The sequence below is a fragment of the Nannospalax galili genome, unplaced genomic scaffold, assembly GCF_000622305.1.
Source record: "Nannospalax galili isolate Female #2095 unplaced genomic scaffold, S.galili_v1.0 scaffold243, whole genome shotgun sequence".
NCBI classification, from domain to species: Eukaryota; Metazoa; Chordata; class Mammalia; order Rodentia; family Spalacidae; genus Nannospalax; species Nannospalax galili.
Window position 1 is genome coordinate 9,009,770 of NW_008353490.1, and position 21,356 is coordinate 9,031,125.

The 21,356-nt window shown below is 42.8% G+C and overlaps 1 protein-coding gene across 6 annotated transcripts in view; it reads left to right on the plus strand.

Moving 5' to 3' along the window:
• The first annotated feature begins 19,433 nt into the window (after positions 1-19,433).
• The window catches only part of Atp9b (ATPase phospholipid transporting 9B (putative)), a 318,516-nt gene continuing 316,593 nt past the window's right edge, over positions 19,434-21,356 (plus strand). For 3 of the 6 annotated variants that reach the window (XM_017802609.2, XM_029554819.1, XM_017802613.2), the window contains exon 1: positions 19,446-19,657. In XM_017802609.2, the coding sequence (XP_017658098.1) occupies positions 19,539-19,657 (119 nt within the window). In that variant the 5' untranslated portion in view covers positions 19,446-19,538. Of the gene's footprint in view, positions 19,658-21,356 lie in introns of all 6 variants that reach the window. The other 3 variants (XM_017802611.1, XM_017802610.2, XM_008850685.3) reach the window with 3 other exon arrangements.

Consider the following 21,356-nt stretch of genomic DNA (forward strand, 5'->3'; position numbering starts at 1 on the left):
AAGTAGGTTTTCAGACTCTCTAAAGGGTGTTACATTTCTAAGGTCAGAAGTGTTTCTGGAAACGGAAGATGGCTCCTTGGGTAAAATGCTTTGTATGCAAACATGAGCAGCTGAGTTTGATCCCCAGAACCGATGGAAAAAAGCCAGGTATAGTATCACACACTTGTATCCTAACATTGGCGAGACAGAGCCAGGTTGATCTCTGAGGCTCACAAGCCAGCTAACCTACCCTTCTCAAAGAACTCCAGGCCAGTAAGAAACAATGGCTCAAACACCAAGGTGGATGGCTTCTGAGGAATAACACTTGAAGCTGACCTCTGGTTTCCAGATGCACCTGCACACACATGCATACACCTGAACACATACTGACATGTACACACACAAATTCAAGTACAAAGAACAAAAGGCAAAGGGGCTAGGTTGGCAGAGATGGTGTGTCTAGTCACATGAGTGCCTGGCTTGCCCTGTGCCTTCAGGGTTCTCTAGGACTATGGGATCCCCAAGGAGGGAGATGAAAGGCAGGAGAGGTGCGGCCAGGATCCGCAGCAGCTAGCCAGCATCGAAGCAGGTCTTGAGAAGGACCTAAAATTGGGAATGACCTGCTCAAGCTTTCCCTTTAGAAATACCAGGCAACCTGCAGTCACCATTGAAGGACCGCACAGGAAAACAAGGGACAGAAGCAGTTGGAAGTTCACTCACTTACCCTGATTTCTGGACCCCAGTAAGTCCAGAGTCCCAATATGCTCTTTCTTTCCAGCCACAGTTGGGCTATCCTGAGCCCTTACTACTCTTTCCAGCCACAGTTGGGCTATCCTGAGCCCTTACTGCTTCAAGCTGTTTGAAGTTTATTTCTACTCAGAATCTAAATATAAAAGAAAAGTAGATTCTGAAAGTGCAGTTCAGAATACTTAACAATTACCCAGCTAAAGATAGAAAGTGACAGAATCTAATGATGTGTTGTTGAACATATCATTGATAACAATGAAAGAGTGTACTTGGCTTTGGGTTGTTGTTGTTTACATGGATGCTGTAGAAGCATACAACACCTGGAAAAGTAAGCATTACATTTTTGGTCATGAAATATCTGAAACCAACATACCAAGCTTTTTTATTTTTTTATGAGTCAGGCATGTTGGTACACACCTTTAATCCCAGCACTCAGGAAACAGAGGCAGGAGGATCTCTATGAGTTTCAAGACAGCCTGGTATAGTAGAAAGTTTCAGGACAACTAGACCTACATAGTGACATACCCCTCCCCACAAACACATATACACATGATTAAAATAAAAATAAGTATATGGTAAATCTTTAAAATTAAAGTCCGTGGGGCTGGAGAGATGGCTCAGCAGTTAAGAACGCTGGCTGTTCCTGCAGAAGACCAGGGTTTGAATTCTGGCACCCACATGGCAGCTAACAGCCATCTGTAACTCCAGTTCCAGGGGATCCAACGCCCTCTTCTGTCCTCTGCAGGCCCTGCACAACATGGGTGCACTTACACACATGTAGGAATAATGGACATACATGTAAAATAAAAATAATAAAATATTTTTAAAAATTAAAGTTCAGGGCTGGAGAGATGGCTCAGTGGTTAAGAACACTGACTGTTCTTGCAGAGGACCCAAGTTCGAATCCCAGCACCCACATGGCAGCTAACAACTGTCTGTAACTCCAGTTCCAGGGGATCCGACAGCCTCTTCTGTCTTCTGCAGGCATTGCACGACATGGGTGCACTTACCTACATGCAGGCAATACACACATACACATAAAATGAAAATAATAAATAAAACTTTTAAAAAATTAAAGTCCGTACAAACATCTTGAATTCTGATGTGAAAGAAACTGATCATACAACTTTTTGTAAAATTCATTTTTTACATTTTACACATTCTTCTGGCCTCCAGGGGCACCTACACTCACATGCACGTACAAATCCCCACATACACATAATTTAAAAATAAGAAACAAAATCTTTTTAAAAAATTCCACAATAAGCACATATTATTCTTGTGTAAGGAGGAAATTCTTTTTTGTTTGGGGGTTTTTTTTTAAAGAAAAACATTAACATACATTTCCTATATTTCCTCAAATTTTATGCTCCTTTATCAGGGGAATAAATAGTTCTTAGGGGTGAATTTATTATGCCAATGATGCATTTTTTAAGTTTTTGTAATTAAGTTCTAAACATTATTCTGAAAGTAACTTTTTGACATCACTTCCTACTCTGGTGAGAGTAGGACAGGGATTGCCCAGCTGTAGCTTTTCCCAGTGGTCCAGAGAGATGCAGAGAGATGGGTTGGTGTGCCCTGCATGCAGGCTTACACACTTCCTTCTGTCTCTAGAACAGGACAGGCAGCCAGGGTCTGAAACCATGTTGCAAACTAGAAAGCACAAAAGGCTGGCTTTTTCTGGATCCATCATGGACACAGACAACCAGGACTCAGGCTTCTCTATCCAGTCCTTCCCCTCTCAACCTAAACTAAGATTTTCACAATATCAAATTTTCATGGAAACTGTCTTCAGCATAATAGGTCCAAGTAATTTACCTGATAAAAGAATGTCAACAGCAAGTACGGTATAATTTGTGTGGTGACAAATTGTACCCATCCTTCCAGGGAAGAAAGGACACTGCTGTGCGTGGAATAGATCAGGGCAGGGTCAAGTATAAGCACTTGGGTTTAATATGCAGCTCCCAGAAGCATCACTCTGTTCTTTCAGAAGATAGATGCAAATTATAGCTAATAAAGTTATCATGAGTAATTGCTACCCCTCCTCTCCTGTGCAGCCAGTGAGCTTGGAATGGGGAAGAGGTAGTTATGAATGAGACACCTATAAATTATGAATTAGGAGGTATCTGATGGCATGCTCCTCATTTTCAAAGATTAGTGGGACCAACTGTGAAATGTGAGGTCAATTTGACTCAGAGTTTCAGCAAGCAGGACAAGAAACGCTGCATCTAGAATGTCCTTGAGACCTCCAGTACAACCTATGGAAGTGTGTGGGGGGCATCACAGGGAGGAAGATGATGAGGTGTTTAATTTTCATGGGATAATGACTATAAAAAGTAGGAGATAGGGGAGAAAAGTAAAAAGCAGTTACGCATAGTATTATGGGTAGATAGGGTTACTCATCCCCACACAACTTGCTCAGAGCCCAGCCACAACAACCCTGAGCCAGGTTGGGGAGAAGTGATGGAACATGCAGATACACAAGCTCCAGCAGTTTCTATTTAGCATTACTGCAAACAGGAGTCAGGGAGTGGCAGGGACCTGAAGATCACTCCCCAAAACACATCCCAGAATGCTTAGAGCACTGTAGGAGGGAAGAGAGGCCTAGGGCAGTCACTGGCCACCAGCAACTAGGGTAGGAAATGGGCTGATGAGAAGAAAGCCTCCTAGGCGTGCCTGCTTGTCTTGAAACCAAGAGCCAAATATTCAGCTTAGGGCAGGCTCTGAGAACATGGAAGAGAATTCGCCCAACCTAGAGCACTCATCTTTGCTTAACTGTCATCATTTCTGCTGAGGCATACAGCAAGCTCAGGTAAAAATCTGGAGAAAGTACATCACCAGGGGCCTCTTCCCTCCTCCCACCCACCTATCACTCTCCTTCTCTCTCCCACTGTGTCCAGCTGCAGCTCCTCTTCTGCCACACGCTCCTTCTAGTGTATTTTGCCTCAGCTTTGGTCCAAAGTGATGGCACCAGTTGACCATACACTGAAACCTCTAAAACTGTGAGACTAAATGAACCTTTGCTCCTTTACATTGTTATTCTCAGGTATTTTGTCTGAGCAATGAAAAATGCCCAACAGTGCATCATAACAAAGGAGAACAGTCACCTGGCTGGCTGATTCTGTATGTTCAGGCTTAATGTCAAGTGCTTGCTTCTGGTCAGGATACTGAGACACACAAAGTTGTTCCAAAGAAGGGATAGTGTGGTGATATTTGATTGAAGATGGTATATTGGGTTGGGACATTAGCTGCCATTCATTCATAAAATTTTTTAAAAAAGGAATATAAAGAAATTGTTTGGTGGGGCAAAATTCCCCAGAGAGAAGAGATTAGGACAAATATTTTGAAAGAGACAGAGCAGGTCATGAGTGAGATGACTCAGCACCTGGGGAGGCTGAACTTCAAGCAAGCAGAGAGAAAACAACCAGTCTATACCTGGAACTCCCAGGAGGCCTGGGAATCAGAAGCACTGGACCCTCTCAAAAGAGGAGGTGGAGAGTGTCATGTATGAGACATGCTATTAATAAAGGCTGTCAAGCTTCTTTTCACATCATCAGAATTTACCTTATATCAGTAGACTCACAAGCTTACATCAGTTTCATCAGCTCTGCTTTACCAACTAGTCCTGGTTTCACTTTAGAGTCATAACCACAAGTAACTCAAGTTCTGTGGTCCATATCAATCTTAATCAGTATTATCTATAGCATCCAACTCACACTTTATTCAATTGGTAAAGAGGCTCCAAGATTTAGAGGCAATATTAAGAGTCAGTGCAGGTTACCAGGTATGGAGTTAAGGAAACGATTGCAGAGATGCTGACGTGAAGGGTCCAGGAGTGTTGAAGTGGATAGCGCTAACCACACAGGAAGACCACACTGACGATAGCTGAGATTTCATTTTCTGACCATATCTTTGGTAAAGGTGATAACCAGTATAGTGGAGTGTTCAGGAGCAAAGTGACAGGTTGATATGGGCTGCTGCAGTCTGAGGTGTCTCTCCTTTTATGTGTCTGGTGTGTTTGATAAGGTCACAGATGGTAACATTTCACTAGCAACAAGTCACTGATCAGCATGTGTCTTTTGATTGTACTAGGTGAATGCTGATGTTTGTTTACTGTATAAACAAGATACTAAGTCTTTTCACTTTCACATTTATACCAAAAATGAAGTGACTGGGAAGAAGCTGTTGCTTTATCCAGATGGAGCTCAGAGCAGTACTCAGTAATTCAGAGCAAGGCACAGACTATTCTATACAAGGAATTCATCCACTTTATAAAGCCAGATCTTCCAAGCAAGGAGTTATTTTCACCCCAGTGTGAACCTCATGAGTCTTCTATAACAAGCTTTAAGGTGTCTTAAAATGCAAATATATCCCCTGAAAGCCCTGGAGACCAGAGATTTTAAGTCAAGCTTTTGGCAGACCCATGCTGATTTCATAGGTCTTAGGGAATGACTCTTCCTGCCTATTCCAGCTCATGACAGATCTAGGGGTTCCTTGGTTTGTATTCCTCTTACTCCAATCTCTGTCTCTGCCTTTACATGGAAGTATTTTCTGAGTGTCTTTTATAAGGACATCTATTGACTCGGATGATCATTTAACTTAATTCTACAAAGACTTGTTTCCAGTGATGGTCACATTTGTGCTGGTTGGTTTTTGACAATGATACAAACCAGAGGTCACCTGGGAAGAAGGAACTTCAACTGAGGAACTGCTTCCACCAGACTGGCTTGTGAACATTCTGTGAAGGATTTTCTTAATCGTTAATTAATGTAGGAAGTTTCAGCCCATTGTGAGCAGTGGGCAAGTGGGCAAGTGGGACTGGACTGTATAAGAAAAGTACCTGAGCAAGCCAGGGGGAGCAAGCCAGTAAACAGTGTTCCTTTGTGATCTGTGCTTCAGTTCCTTCTTCCATGTTCTTGCCCTGAGTCCCTGCCTGATGCCCCTCAAAGATGGACTGTGCCTTGAAAGCATAAGATGAAATAAACCCTTTCTTCCCCAAGTTGGTATTGGTCAGTGTTTTATCACAGCAACAGAAAATCAAATTAGAACAGAACTTGATACCAGAGAGTAGGGTATTGTTGTGATAAACCTGACCATATTGTTTTGGGGACATCTGTGAAAGATTGGAGCTTTGGGTGGGAAAAGCCATTGAGTGATCATAGGGTTGTTCTGTGGGAGCTTGGGAGATAAGAATGCTGAGAGAAATGCAGATGATGGAGGATAGCTTGTGAAGTATTAGAGGAAAGCAGCAACTCTATCAAGCCATTCCTGTGATATATTTGAATTACAAATCTGTGGCTGTGAAACCTGTGCTTTATTGGGACAATGGACCCTAGTTAGCTAGAACTGAAAAGTTAGCTAAAACTGAAAATCTGTGATTAATAAGAGACCAGAGCCACGGAGGCAAAATCTTCTGGGAAGTATTCCCTCAGGGTCAGCTCATAGACTTTAGTTCAGATGGGGCTAAGGCTGCATCTCAAGCTGGTAGCCAAACTTGGTAATATGTAAAAGTCTTCCATGTGGTATTGGTTTTAGCAGCATGAGAACTGCAGAATTGAAGAGGTCATGGAGAGAAGCTGAGGCTTGGCACTCTGAGACGCCACACAAGGTCATTGATTGAAGGTACAGCCTCAGTTGCAGTGAAGACACCTGCATACTGGAAATGCCAGGACCATGGAATGATTACCAAGGACAGCAGCAAGTATGGAGTGGAGCTGGCCTGACCTTATGAGGCAAGCTGTGTGTCCTGTGGATGGCAGAGCCAGAGAAGTGAATCTACCCAAGCCCTTTGGAGCTTAGAAGATTGTAAGTCCCAGAAGTCAGACATTGAGCTTTTAAACACTGTTAGATTTGGGTTTTGCTTTGTAACTGTGCCCTGGTTCTTCCCTCTTGGAATTAAAAAAGTATGTAACTTGTTTTTAATTTCACAGGAACTCACAGTTAAAAGACTTTAGAGTTTTGGGGCTAGAGAGATGGCTCAGCAGTTGGGAGCACTGACTGCTCTTGCAGAGGACCTGGGTTTGATTCCCAGCACCCACATGGTGGCTACAAATCGTCCTTAGCTCCAGTTCCAGGGGAATCCAAAGCCTTCTTCTGACCTCTGTGGCATTTCATGACATGGGTGTACTCACACACATGCAGGCAATACACTCATACACATAAAAGAAAAATAATAAATAAAAAATTAAAAAAATAAAAGACTTTGGAGTTTTATAGAACTTGGCTTTTTTTTTTTAAGACAAGGTCTCCATGTAGCCTTAATTGACCTGAAAATCACCATGTAGGCCAGGCTTACCTCTATTTCACAGGGATCTGCCTACCTCTGCCACCTGAGTGCTGGGAATAAATATGTGTGCTACCACACCCAGTGAACTTGGCCTTTTAAACTACAGGAATTTAAAAATCTTTGGGATGTTTAAAGTTTTACTATGTTTTTTATTATGATATTAATGTGAGATCTTGGGGATAAATAAGAAAAGAAAGATGATGATTTAATAGCAATGTGTTTGTGTGTCAAGTTAATAAGAGCTCCATTGTGCTGGTTAGTTTTTGTCAACTTGGCACACTAGAGTCACTTGGGAAGGAGGAACTTCGAATGAGGAATTTCCCCCATCAGACTGGCTTGTGGGCATATATGTGAGACATTCTCTCTTTTAAAAATGTTTATTACATCATCCTCTGAAGAGGTTACCCAAATTGCTGAAAGGGAATTGAGACACAGATAAGCAAAATGTCCTTGGGCCTCTTATACTCTGTTCCAAAGGCCAAAAACATCAAAAGTATTTGGGAGCTCTTATCTAATCCCTGAAAGATTTTAGGGTTACTTCTTCAGAGGGAAGAATATTAGAGTAGCAAAAAGCCCCATTTAAAAAAAAAAGAGTATATGAAATTGTCAGGAAAAAGTGATGGGGAGGTATGGGAAGAGTTGGAGCAGAGGGAGTGGGCTTGGATTTGAGCAAAATGCCTTATATCCATGTATGCAATTCTCAATAAACTTTTTTAAGTTAAAACAAAAAACATGATTTAAAAATTCCTACAATTTAAAAGGCCAAGTTCACTGGGTGTGGTAGCACACACATTTAATCCCAGCACTCAGATGGCAGAGGCAGGCAGATCCCTGTGAAATGGAGGTGAGCCTGGTCTACATGGTGAGTTCCAGGTCAACTGAGGCTACATGGAGACCCTGTCTTTAAAAACAACAACAACAACAACAACAAAAGGGCATCAGATCCCCTGGAACTGGAGTTATAGACTGCTGCTGTCTGAACACTGGAAACTGAACCCCGGTCCTCTGCAAGAACAGCCAGTGCTCTTAACCGGTAAACCATCTCTTCAGCTCCCTATGAGACAGTTTCTTAATTGTTAATTGATGAAGGAGGGCCCAGCCATTGTGTGCAGTGTCATCCCTGGGTAGGTAGGCCTAGTCTATATAAGAAATGTAGCTAAACAAGCCAAGGAGAGCAAGCAGTGTTCCTCCATGGTTTCTGCTCCAGCTCCTGCCTTGGCTTCCCTCAATGACTGACTATGAGCTGTAAGTCAAATCATTTCCTCCCCGGGTTGTTTTTAGAGTGTTTTTTCACAGCAATAGACAGCAAAGTAGAACAACATCCAAAGTTCCTATGATCAGGATGTGGACAAAGACCTTGGGGCCATAGTTCAACCCTCCACATCCAGAAAATTCCATGGCCATAACTGACATTTTCATCAAGGCAGTTTCTTGGACAGAAGCAATGGTGTAGAGAATACCATGAAGGTATGCATACCACTGTTCTTTTTCCCCCCTCAGTGCTGAGGATTGAACTCAAGGCCTCACAATTCTAGGCAAATGTTCTACCACTGAGCTACATCTCTGCCTGACAACACCATTCTTGCATCACATGCGTAGTAATTTGAATAGAAACATCAAAGACAGAGAAGACAAATCCAGGTCCATAGTGCTAATGGTCTGAATTTCCTCAAAGTTCATGTGTTGAAAGTTAATGCCCATCAGAATGCTGTTAAGAAGTAAAGCATTCAGGACACAATTAAGTCATGACAGCAGAGCCCTCAGAATGGGATGAGGGCCTTCATAACATGGGCTCACTCGCCACTCTTCTCCCACTGAGGAGGACCACAGTATTTGTTATTATTCTCATACTTTGACAGAATATCTGACAGAAACAACTAACAGCAGGATCAGCTTGTGGTTTTTGACAGAGTATGAGGCAGCTGTTTATATCATATCAGAAGTCAGGGAGCAGAGAAAGCTTGGGCCAGATCCAGGGCCAGAATATAACCTTAAGGCCAAAACCAGTTCTCTAGTGGCCCCATTTCCTCCAGCTAGCACTCCCCAACTCCCCACACAAAGGTTCTATACCTTCAAAGAGCACCATCAGCGAGGGATCCAGTATTCAAATACATATATCTGTGGAAACATTTCAGTCAAACCAGAACGGACACTGTTCATACCTTTGCTCTTTTTGCTCCTTCTGTCATATATGTGGCAAGAAGCCACTCACCAGACCCATTTAATTCCAGCACCTTGATCTTGGACTTCTCAGTCTCTATAATGGTGAGAAACACACCCTTGTGTCTTGTAAACAACCCACTCTTTTCTATAGCAGTTCAAAGTGACTGACAGAAATTCCCATTGCAGCAAGAACAAAGCACTGCTCTTTCCATGATGGCAAGTGTCCAACATGACCATTTTGCCACGAGGCCACAGCCTTGGAAATGACCACCACGAAGGCAAAGTGTGGCCCTGTGGCTGCTTTGCTGTGTATTCTCAGTAGTGACTGTAGCCAAAGGGCTCCAGAAAATGGAAATTCTGATGCTAAGCCATGTATTAGCTCCATCCTTACAAAATGCTACTTTGTTCATCAGCCCATCAGCCCATCTGGTAATGATGGGTGGGTCTGAGTGAGTGAGGAAGAGGGAGATGCACAAAACTATGTCATCTGATCCACCTTAGTATCGCAATCTGCCACCATGAGCCTTTGTGTGTGTATCACACATACTTCTCTTCACATGCAGGGGGACCAACCCTCAGGCATCCTTAGCACCAGTTTTCAAGTTTCTTCAAAATCCTGACCACCAGGTCACTGCATAAAATCAGAATAGAAGCCTTCATCTATCTCTTCTTTCAGGCAAAATGAACAAGGGGGTCCAGTTCTGAGACTTTGCTCTCTGGAGGATTTTCTGTCACTGCTGGCCTTCAGTGGCACCCCTAACTAAACTCCAATGATGCAAGCACCCACTGTGTGTGTTTACCCACACACCTCAAAGACTCCTCTGTAAACAAGGCAATGGGCATAATGTATATCCACAGGTGCAGCTGAGCAGCACAGCAGAAGCTTGAGTTGGGGATGCCTGAGCTTTTTGCTCAACAACGTATTTGGCTTTGCAGTCTTCTCTAATCTGATTTCAAACTATCTCGTGAAAGCTCAACTTTTGATCAAGTAGGTCAGACAACACCCACTTTGCATTGGGCAGTTCAGTCCCAGGGAGTTTGGACTCTTTCTTTTTTCACAAAAAAATTAAATTACATATATGTATGTATGTATGTATGTATGTATGTGCACATGCTGTGGCACACGTTTAGAGGTTGGAAGATGACTTGAGGGAGTAGATTCTCTCCTTCTACCATGTGGTTCTGAGGATTGAAATCAAGCCATTAAGCTTGGCAACAAGGCCCTTCCCTCCCAAGCGATCTCACTGGCCAGGTTTGTACTCAAAACTAGGAAGCAAGTCAGAGGCTTTTCTTCGACTGTTAGGGATGGTCCAGCTTTGCCCCTCAAGGTCTGCATTGTTACTCATTCAGAGATGATGTGGTTTTCATTATCAGTTTTCTTCAGGCCCCATCACAATCTGGGTTTATACAGCAAGAGCTGCTGAGCAAGCGTGAGTGGCTCTGTTGCCTTCGTGTGTGGCACAAACTGATCTTGCAACTTGGACTCTTTAGTACTTCTGGCCACCACTCGTAAGTCTTAGCTTACTAAATGAGCTGGAAAGTGTGGCAGAGTGGCAGTCCAAATGGGTACATGCTGCTTTCAAAGGCACAAGTTGCCAAAGAGAAATGAAGACCATTTATAGTGGTAACCAGAGGCCAGTACAGCAACATGTTGATTGTAGGATGAACTTGAAGAGATGGTATATACAGTTAGTTGGAGTGAAGGTAAGGAGGTCGTGTTCAAGGTGTGCGTTGTTAGGTGAAGATGAGAAGATTTTATTAACAGCATCAATGGCTGAGTGAAGGCAAGGATCTGGTGTTAGAAGTGTCAGTTTCATGTGAGGGCAAGGACATGGTGTTGTCTATTGTTGGGTGAGGTAGTAATGTTAACAATTGGATGAGGGTGGGGACCTGGTATTAGCAATATCAGTTGTTGGGTGAGGGTGAGAGTTTGGTGTAAACAGTGTTAGTTGTTGGATGAGGGTGAGGATGTGGTGTTCAGTGTCAGCTGTTCAGTGAGATTGAAGATGTAATGTTCACACTGTCAGCTGTTGAATGAGGATGAGGATGGGGTGTTCAAAGTTTCAGTTGTTGAGAGAGGGTGAGGATTTAGTGTTCACAGTGTCAGTTAATGGGTAAGGGTGAGTACGTGGTATTCACAGCGTCAGTTGTTGAAGATGAGGACATGGTATTCACAGTACCAGTTGTTAGGTGATGATGTGGTTGGTGTTCACAACGTAACCTGTGAGGGTGAGGGTGTGGTATTCATAGTGTCATTTGCTGAGTTAGCTTAGGTGCTGGTGTTAACTTTGTCAGCTGTTGTCTGTGGATGAAGAGATATGGTTTTATAGTTATCAGTTGTCAAGAGATGGTGAGGAGCTGGTAGTAATACTGTCAGTTGCTATATTGCCTCAAAGCGTTGGGGAAGAACGATTTAAAATCCCTGTCCCTTGAGGTCCTCTGGCTGCAGTGTCTTTGAAGCATGGTTTATTTTAGCACAGCCAAGTGAACAAGTAAGAAGCAAACTTGCATTCAGAAACTGGTTACAAAAAATTTAGAATTTCCATTAAATTTTTTTTTCCAAAATGAAAAAGTGATTGAAATGAAGTTTTACCTCAGACTTCTGTCTTCCTCACTTTGGAATCGAGAAGTTAATGTGGAACCCAGTGCTTCAAACATGGTATAGATATATGTTATGAAACTGGAATATCAAGACATTTCCTGACTCAAAAACAGCAATGCTAATTGGCTGCAAGCACGGGGACCTGAGAGTGGCCACAGCATTTGCTCTTAGGTCCAGAGGAAGATGATGGACATGAGATGGGCTCATTGTAGGTCCTGAGTGAGACTGTTTTGCTTGGGTAGTAAGTCTTGAACTAACCAATTCACTTAACTACCTACTACTGTATTTTGCAAATCACATGCTGAAATTCAATGTGTTGAAATTTAATCCTCATTCTGAATCATTAAGAGAGTGGAAACTTCACCTGAGCATGGCCTTTATAAGTGGGGTCTTTGGGGATAATTAGGGTTGGATAAGTTCATCTGGATGAAGTCCCTACAATTGAATACACTAGGCTTCAGAAAAAGAGGGAGAGAGGCTAGTATGGTGGTAGATGCCTTTATTCTCAGGCTTGGGAGGTAGAGACAAGGGAATTGGGAATTTAATGTCATTGTCTACCTAGTGAGTTCAAGGCCAGTCTGGGTTATATAAGTCCTTGTCTTGAAAAAATGGGGAAAAAATGAAGATGAAGAAGAAGAGGAGGAAGAAGAGAGGAAGGACAACTGAGAAAGGCCAGAACCTAGATATGGTGACTCTTGACTGCTATATACCTGCACCACCTCAGGGCTGTCAGCAAGGCCATCAGCAGACACAGGCCCCGAACTGCCAAACGTGAACTAATTAAATCCTCCCCTCCTTTTTTAATGAAGGAATTACTCCTTGATAGTAATAACAAAACCCCCAAATGAATACATTAATCAACCAACAAAATTCATAAACAAAACTCAGCTTCTGATACTTGACCAGGGCTTTTTAGCAAGCTATGGGATTAGGCATGGTAAAATACAGATTTGTACTGAAGACCTAAAGTTAATGCAGATATTAGCAGGCTGTGAACTTGGCTGTCATATGCCTCGCATTGAGAGTCTCAAAGTGCCACTGCAGGACTGGATTCTGGATTGAAGGTGTAAGTAACAGTAACATGGCCAAAGAGGGAAGAATAAGGGCAGAAAAGGAGAGGGAGGAAGCTGGAAAGAAGGCAGCATGTATGGTTAGAATCTGGAATGCCACCAACAGGCTTATATGTTGAAGGCTCAGTTGCTAGATGCTGCTGCTTATCTTGAAAGGTGTCCTAAGTTTCAGAGGTTTGACCTTGTTGGAGAAAGTAGGACAGTGGGAATGTACCCTTGGGGTATCTTGTCCCTGATCCCTTCCTGTGTCATCCTCTCTACTCACTGGCCTCAATTAAGTGAGCAGCTTTGCTCCACCACATACTCTCCTAATAATGTTCAATATTGTTGCAAACCTACAGCAGACCACAGACTGAAGTCACTGAAACCATGAACCCAAATACATTTTTCTCCCTTTACATTGTTGTTTTCACAAGTATTTCTCACAATGATGAAAAGCTGATCAACACAGAAAGGATGGGGAACAGAGAGTCTTTCTCTGCTGCTCAATTAAAATGCTCCTGCAAACCTAAATCCCCAAACATTTGAAGAAATCTAGTATTAAGAGTTAAAATTGGAGCTGGAGAGATGGCTCGGTGGTTAAGAGCACTGATTGCTCTTGCAGAGGACCCTGGTTCAATTCCCAGCACCCACATGGTGGCTACAAATCATCCTTAACTCAAGTTCCAGGGGAATCCAAAGGCCTCTTCTGACCTCCGCAGCATTGCATGACATGGGTGCACTCACATACATGCAGGCAATACACTCATAGACATAAAATAAAAATAATAAAAATTTTTTGTCTTTTTGAGACAGGATCTCCCTGTAGCCCCAGCTGTCCTGGAACTCACTATGTAGACCAGGCTGGGCTTGAACTCACAGAGATCTGCCTGCCTCTGCCTCTCAAGTGCTGGAATTAAAGGCGTGCACCACCATGAATTTTTAAGTGTTAAAATTAAGCTGGGTGTGGTGGCACATACCTTTATCTCAGTGCTTGGGTGGCAGAGGTAGGTGGATCTCTGTGAGATCAAGGCCAGCCTGGGGTGGTCTACATAGCAAGCTCCAGACCAGCTGGGGGTACATAGTAAAACAGCAACAACAAAACAAAAAATAGTTAATAACTATTGAAACATTTCCCATTCCTCATAAATGGAATTACGAGGCATAGCAGGCAGAAATGAAATAAAGCAGTCAGAAATAAAAAGTATAGTCATTGAAATAAATGTCAAAGACAAATTTGGGACAATTTTCACAAAGGCTGTTTATTTGGAAACATGGAGCAAGGGAACCCATGTGCTGACAACGTCATTAGAACATTATATACAGCAAAAAGCTCAACCAGAGATAGCCTCTGTATGGAGTATTATGTTATGATAGGAGTTTGGAGTACACTGGCCAGCCCTTAATTTAAAAGGGCTATGAGGAGTTTTGGGAAGTTCTAAAAGCATTGTTTAGTGTAAAGAACATCAGGCGGTTCTGTGGTTGGCTATTTTCAGAACAAATGAGGATTTGCTGGTGGTCATTTTGTATTTGAAGATTCACTTTATATGTATGATGATGCCATACGAGGCCCAGTATGCTAGTTAATCGAGGTTTTTTTTTCAGGCTCTAGTTCAAATGTTATTTGTACACAAAAATGTATTATAATGGGGAAAGCATATTACTATTTGCAACTATGTATAGTTAATTATAAGTATTTTCATAAAAATGTTAAATTTCATGAAAGTTTTGTTTTGGGAGTTAAAATATAACATTAGTGTAGATCATCTGTTGCAATATGCTGTAGGTAGGTAAACAAAGAGTTTCATTGTCTAAATTGCCCAGAGATGGGCCCAACAGCTAATGTTAGTGTGAACTGAGAATGGCCTGGTGGCAGGTGAGCCTCAGTTCTATTCCTCAAAACCTTCTAAATTTTCACTTTTGTGACACGAGAACCCTAAGTGATGGTTAATTTTGATTGACAGCTTGACTGGATTGAGAAGAGTTTAAGAGATCAGTAAGGCCTGCTTGAGGAAATATCTAGAGAGAATTAACTAAATGCTCTGAATTGGGTGTCAACATTTTCTAGGCAGGGGGCCCTGACGAAATAGAAGGAGAAAGAAGAAAGCCTGCTAGTGACCATTCCCTCTCTCTGCTTCCTGTCTCCTATGATGGGAGTTGCTTCCTCCACCTTTTCCCTCTGTGAGCCTCTGCCACTGTGAGCCTAAATAAATCCTCCATCTGTGAGGGTGCTTCTGGAAGAGATTAACATTTGATTCACTGGACTGAGTAAAGCAGATGGCCATCTCTAATGTGGATAGTTATTATCCAACACAATGACGGCATGAATAGAACCAAAAGGACAAAGATATTGATCTTCTATGGCTGTGGAGCTCCTGTCTCAGGGTTTCATATTTAGCCTGGAATCCACCTCATGGGCTCTCTGGTCTTTGAGTTCTGCTACTGGCCTTCCTGGGTCTCTGGTTGGCACTTGGCAAGTCCTGGGACTTACCAGCTTCCAGGATCGTGTGACTCAATATAACACATCTTCTTCATATATATGTTCTGTTTCTCTAGTGCAGGACCTTTTTGCCACTCTGACTCCTTTTGACTTGAAACTTTTTCATTTATATAGGTATGATGGTTAATCTTGACTGCCCATTTGATTGGGTCTGGAATAAACCATTAGAAAGGCCTCTCTCTGTGGGTCTGTGTGAACATTTCTATGAAGAGTAGAGAAGAGCCTCTTTGCTTTCCATAACCTTCTGGGCCCCCAGACATAAAGATATCTAAGGAAAGAGCAGTGCTGGGTTGTCTTCCTGTCTTCACTTCTTGACTCTGTGTTTGCTGCTGCCACAATTATTCACTGATATCAGACTCCAGCTTCTTTAGATTACAATGTGGATTCAAGACCAGCGATTTTTCAAGGATCTTCCAGGTCATCAATGTCTGATTGGGACTGCCAGGCATCTAGTTTCATGGACTGAGCAGCTATTGGATTATTAGGGTCTCCAGTGCAGTTGGCCATAGTTGTACTACCCAGCACCTGCTGTGTAAATTAATCTAATAAATTCCCTTTTTATAGTATGCATTCATTCTATCAGTTCTGCTCTTCTGAGGAACCATATACTATTAATAGGTATCTAAGACAGGTAACCAAATAAACATTTATTGATAACAAATTGTAATTTAATACAATTCTTAGGAACAAATATAATTTTAAAATTTATTAAAGATGAATGCACACCAAATGGGGGGACTGTCTGTTTATTCTTACATAAAGAATTAAGTATTGGTGGAATGTTTGGTCTTGCAGAATACAGAGCATCTTCAACATTATTCAGAGCTGATCAGTATTTTGATTTTATAACCAACACTGAGAATGCTACTTCACATAACTACATAGTACAAAATGGTAGAAGTATATTTACCATCTTTTTTTTAATTTTTAAAATTTCATGTATATGAATATATTGCCTGCATGTAAGTGAGTGCACCCGTGTCATGCAATGCCACAGAGGTCAGAAGAGGGCTTCGGAGTCCCCTGGAACTGGAATTAAGGACAGTTCACAGCAGCCACCATGTGGGTGCTGGGAATTGAACCCGGGTCCTCTGCAAGAGCAGTCAGTGCTCTTAACTGCTGAGCCATCTCTCTAGCCCCTATTTACTGTCATTTTGAGCATTATTAGAAATTTTGTCTTATTCACAGTCAAAATTCAATTAATGATATTTTAAAAGTGAAACTCAAACATCATTTTCAAACCAAACACTTTAACACAATACAACCCAAAGATACACTAATTTGGAACTTACATGGTATGGAATGATGATAAGAAAATATTAAAAGACCTTCTTTGTTTTCCATAATTAAACCACTATGTTTCTACAATAGTAGGAAACTTTGTGTGTACAGTAAAAACACTGCAATTCTGGAGAATAAGAGACTATGGAGTGCTCAGTCCTAAAAAGGACACTTGGATCACACCCTCTCTTCCTAAGGCTCAGGATCATTTTGGAAAAGGAGGCAGGAAGATTGTAAGAGCCAGAGGTGGTAGACGAATACAAGGAAACTGTGTTGTCTGGACACCACAGGGTAGTTGCACATATGAATCCACACCACTTATGACAACATGCACAAGACCAGACAGGGATGTGGCATGGATGGGGGAGGTGAGCAGGAAGCTTCAGCTCTAGTTGAGGATCTATTTATAATTGGTAAATGCTATGAAAGGGAGAGTCAGCTTTTTTGATGAGTGTGATGGACTGACCAGATAGTCCATACCCAAGAGCATTTAGGAAACATAGATTAGACTCACTAGGTCTTTAAAAAAAATGACAAATAATAGAGGATATGCGTTTGACAATAGAGTCAGGGGTGGGGTAGTAAGGTGGGGGAAAGAGAAGGGGGGAGGGGGTCTGAATATGATCAAAATACAACGTATGAAATGAATATTTTCTTTAATCAGTATGTTAAGAAAAAATATACTTGGATAAACAAAAAACAAAACCAAACAAAACACAGTGCCTGAGCTGAGGTGTGCCAGACAGCATTCATTAGCACTGCTTGACATGATGGCATGCATGGTGCAAAGTGCATATTGTATGTTTAGAACTAAGGCTGCAGAGAAGTCACCTAGTGTAACACATGTGAACACTATTAGAAACACGTCAGATTAACTGTTTGTGAATTAATTTTTGGTCGTTGTACATTCAGAAGCCTATTACTGTTCTAAAATTTTTTGTGACCCTCACATTATGTGAAACTGTGTGGGGGTCAGGACCCATTTAAGAAGCTGGGCACTAGAGAATCCTAGTATGAGGCATGTCTGCCACTGCAAGCACTGTCTGAGGCTACATCTCCTCAAGTTTCACTGGAATGCTATATAGACTACACCACTTAGTGGGGTAACATATCTCTTAGCATTCTTGATCTTGGAATATAAAACCTTTTCAAATTAATACAGATAGCTTGCAAATCTGACTGTGTACTTGACCAGAAAGTGAATTTCAAATTTTAAAAGCACAAACAAAATAGCAAACAAAACTCAGACCTCCTTGAAGATTTAAATGTTCAACTACAGTAAGAAAATACATCTTTGGTGTGAGAAATTTCAACATATTTGAGTGTAGAAAGAAGATTGAGAGAACGAATGCAGTAGTGTGGTGAGCTGTGATATGTCAGAAATCTAAATGGACACAGTGAAGAAGCAGACTGAGAGATGACTGTGGGATTCCAGTCCATGGAATGATGTCACATCAGCTAAGCTTCTATGGAAACATCCTCACAGTCATGCTCAGGGGATTGTCTCCTAGATGGTTTTAAATCTCAAGTTGACAATCACAATGACCACATTATCTTAATTCCCTGACATTAACTCTCAGAGCATACATTCCACATCACAGTGTCTCTCTCTCAAACGCTGAAGAAGGATTAGAGACTTTCAGAAAGTTCAGAAAGACTTTCTTAAGTGGGAGGCACAGAGCTCTGAGTTTGTAGAGGACCAGATAGAAAGTCTTATGAAGCACGGGGATCTTCACGCAGAGTTGTCTGATGTAAGTCTGGATGGTTGGTAGGACATTTCCAGTGTCACTGTGAAGTGGCTAGGTGTCATAGGCAGGAGAAACTGTGTTGGAACCTCTGGAGCTGGAGACAGGGGCAGAGGTCCTCTGCTGTGGCAATTTTCCTAGGGGAGGCTCCTCAGGCAATGCCTGCCACATTGTGGTCTTGGGGTGCTCCTTTTATAGTCCCAGGTGGGGAGAATTGCATATGGTATGATTGATAAGTGCATGTGTCTGGTGCATCTGATATTTGATATTTTCACAGGTGTCACTATTTATTGGCATAAAATAAATGATCAGTTTGTGCCTCCTGGTATGCTGGCAGATGGTGCTTGTGTAAATGAGATGTCGAGTAACTCAGGTTAAGGTTCTTGATTTGTAAAACAGAGTTGCTCAAGGCTTAAGGAAACCCTGAGCGCGGCTGTTCTACATAACAAGGTGACTCAGTTATTCTCCTACAGCAACTTAAAGGGGGACCATAAGGAGAAGACTTAACACTGGAGAGTAATTAGCTCTGGCAGGCTGAGGGGCTGCATTTGCAGCCCTATAGGTGTTAGTGAGGGTCCAGGTTCGGTCTGCGCCAGCAAGGATGTGGCCTGCATGGTCTACCTTGGCACAAGGAAGCTGCACCAGAGGTACCATGGTCGCAGTCCATTTGGATAGATGGTTTCCATGTGTGGCAATACCGCCAGAACCTGGTCACTTGGCCACACGCACCTTCACTCCTTCAGCCAGACTCCCGAGACACTGGGTTTGCGGCTCTAGGGTACAGTAGAACCACCGTACCAGGGAGCGGCGGGCGAGAAGAACCGCAGTTCAGTACCCCCAACCTTGGAGCCCTTGGGCCTAGCGCCTCACGCCGCTACGCATGCGCACAACGACAGAGTGGAGTCGCGCTAGTGGTTCGACGTCATCAGGGGGCCTGTAAGGGGGCCGGACTTAAGGACACCCGGCGCAGGGCTTTGGAGCTCTGTGATGTCATCAGGCGCCGACGAAGGGGCGGGTGTTTCGTTGGTCACGCCTCCGGAACGGTGACGTGCTCCTTGACGTAATCGACCGGCGACGGGCGGGGCGGAGCGGGGAGGCGCGCAGGGGTGCAGCGTCCGGGGCTGGAGCTGAGGGGACTGGGTAGGGAGAAGTCGCTGAGTAGAGAGTAGGGAGGGGGGGCCGGAGCATGGCGGATCAGATCCCTTTGTACCCGGTGCGCAGTGCGGCGGTGGCCGCAGCCAGCCACAAACGGGCGGCCTACTACAGCGCCGCGGGGCCCGGGCCAGGTGCCAACCGGCGCGGCAGGTAACTGCGGGCCCGACCCTCCCTGGCGCCGCGGCCCTTCCTTGCGGTCCGGCGGTCTGTGCGGTAGCGCAGCCGCGGGCTCTGGAGCGGAGGGCCGCGGGGCGCGCCGCGCCCAGGGGACTCGGGGACGCCCCCGGAGCCCCGAAACGTACTGTGGGACCAAGCGGGCCGAGATGACAGGTTCAACTCGTAATCAGTGTAAAAAACATGCCTTGCCAAGTGTCACTGATTTTCCCAGATGTGAAGTTCTTATTACCTTCACTTTGTACTTAGCCACGTATGGACAGAATACGTCCTGTTGACAGAGGAGCGGGAATAGGTTATAAACTGTTTAGTGCGGCCACAGTTTAGCGATCGAATTAAAAATTTGCAGACTGACCTTGGTTTAAGCGGATATCCCATATCCTATTTAGTAGTTGTACTTAGCTCATATTTAATTTGCCCATCAAAAAAAAAATAGTAATGCTGTGCTTTAGAAAAGAAACTTAAAAGAATACAATGCATTATAAAAGGAACTTCAATGGAGAGTTAGTACCTCATAGTTACAAAATTTTATTTTGTTACAGGGGTATTTAAGAAACAACCCTTAATACACGGGGCGTGGATAACAGATTTCACTGTAGGGCCTTCAGAATCTGAGCTTTTGAATACTTTTGGTTTGAGCTTTATTTTTAAGGAAACAGATTTATTGGATATTCTGCAAGAATCAGCAGGCTGGAAGTAAGAGGCCTGTTCTAGTCTAATTTTGGCTGTTTTGAGAGACTAACAAGCACAGGAGTTCGTGTAAGAGAACCGAACTAGATCTTGGTCCATGTACGTACTAGCAGTTTGTTCTTTAGTCACTTGTTTGTCTGAGCCCTAATTTTCTCATCCGTACAGTACTGGTTAGTATTTTGTTCTCAAGGGAACATTGAGATTTACAGAACTTCTGTAAGGTGCTCTTTTTGAAGTGCTTGCCTGAGGTGAGTTCTCCAAACTACCATTTTCTATTGTTCTCCCGATGTTAGGAGTAACTGCATTAGTGATTCTGTAAGTGGCTAATTTTAGGTGATTATCTGGAAATTTGCCACCTGTTTTAGATTTAATTTCTGTCACATTTGAGTCATTTATTCCTTTGTTTCTGATCATTTTCTTTGCTCAGAGATCTCCATTAGATCTTAGAATAACCATTCCTGCTTTTTGGGTTAATGTTTGCATAATGTTAGCTTTCAGTTTACCTATGTTGTTGAATTTAAAGTGCAGAAGTTTCTTGTTGGGTCTTTTTTTTTTTTTTTTTTTTTTTTGAGACAGGATCTGATTGTATTAGCGTGCTGGCCCCAACTCTCAATCCTCTTGCCTCTACATCCCAGGTGTTGGGATTCCAGGCATGCCCTCTACATTCCAGGCATGCACTGCCATGCCCGGTTTAGATTTTTAAAGTGGCATATTAAGACCATTTAAATTTAAAGTGATTTTTTTCCCCCATACATTAGAACTGAAGCATGCCATTTTATTTTCTGTTTCTTGTGATTTTCATTTTCATGTTTCTCTTTTCTTGTTTTCTTCTGGGTTATTTGAAAACATTGAGACAGTGTTTTACTTTACTAGGTTGGCCTGGAACTCGTAGTGTAGCACAGACTAGCCTTTAACTCTGGTGTGCAGTGCTTTTCAGTGTATCTCTTTGTATAGACACTACTTGGTGTAAATCTAGGTATTACAG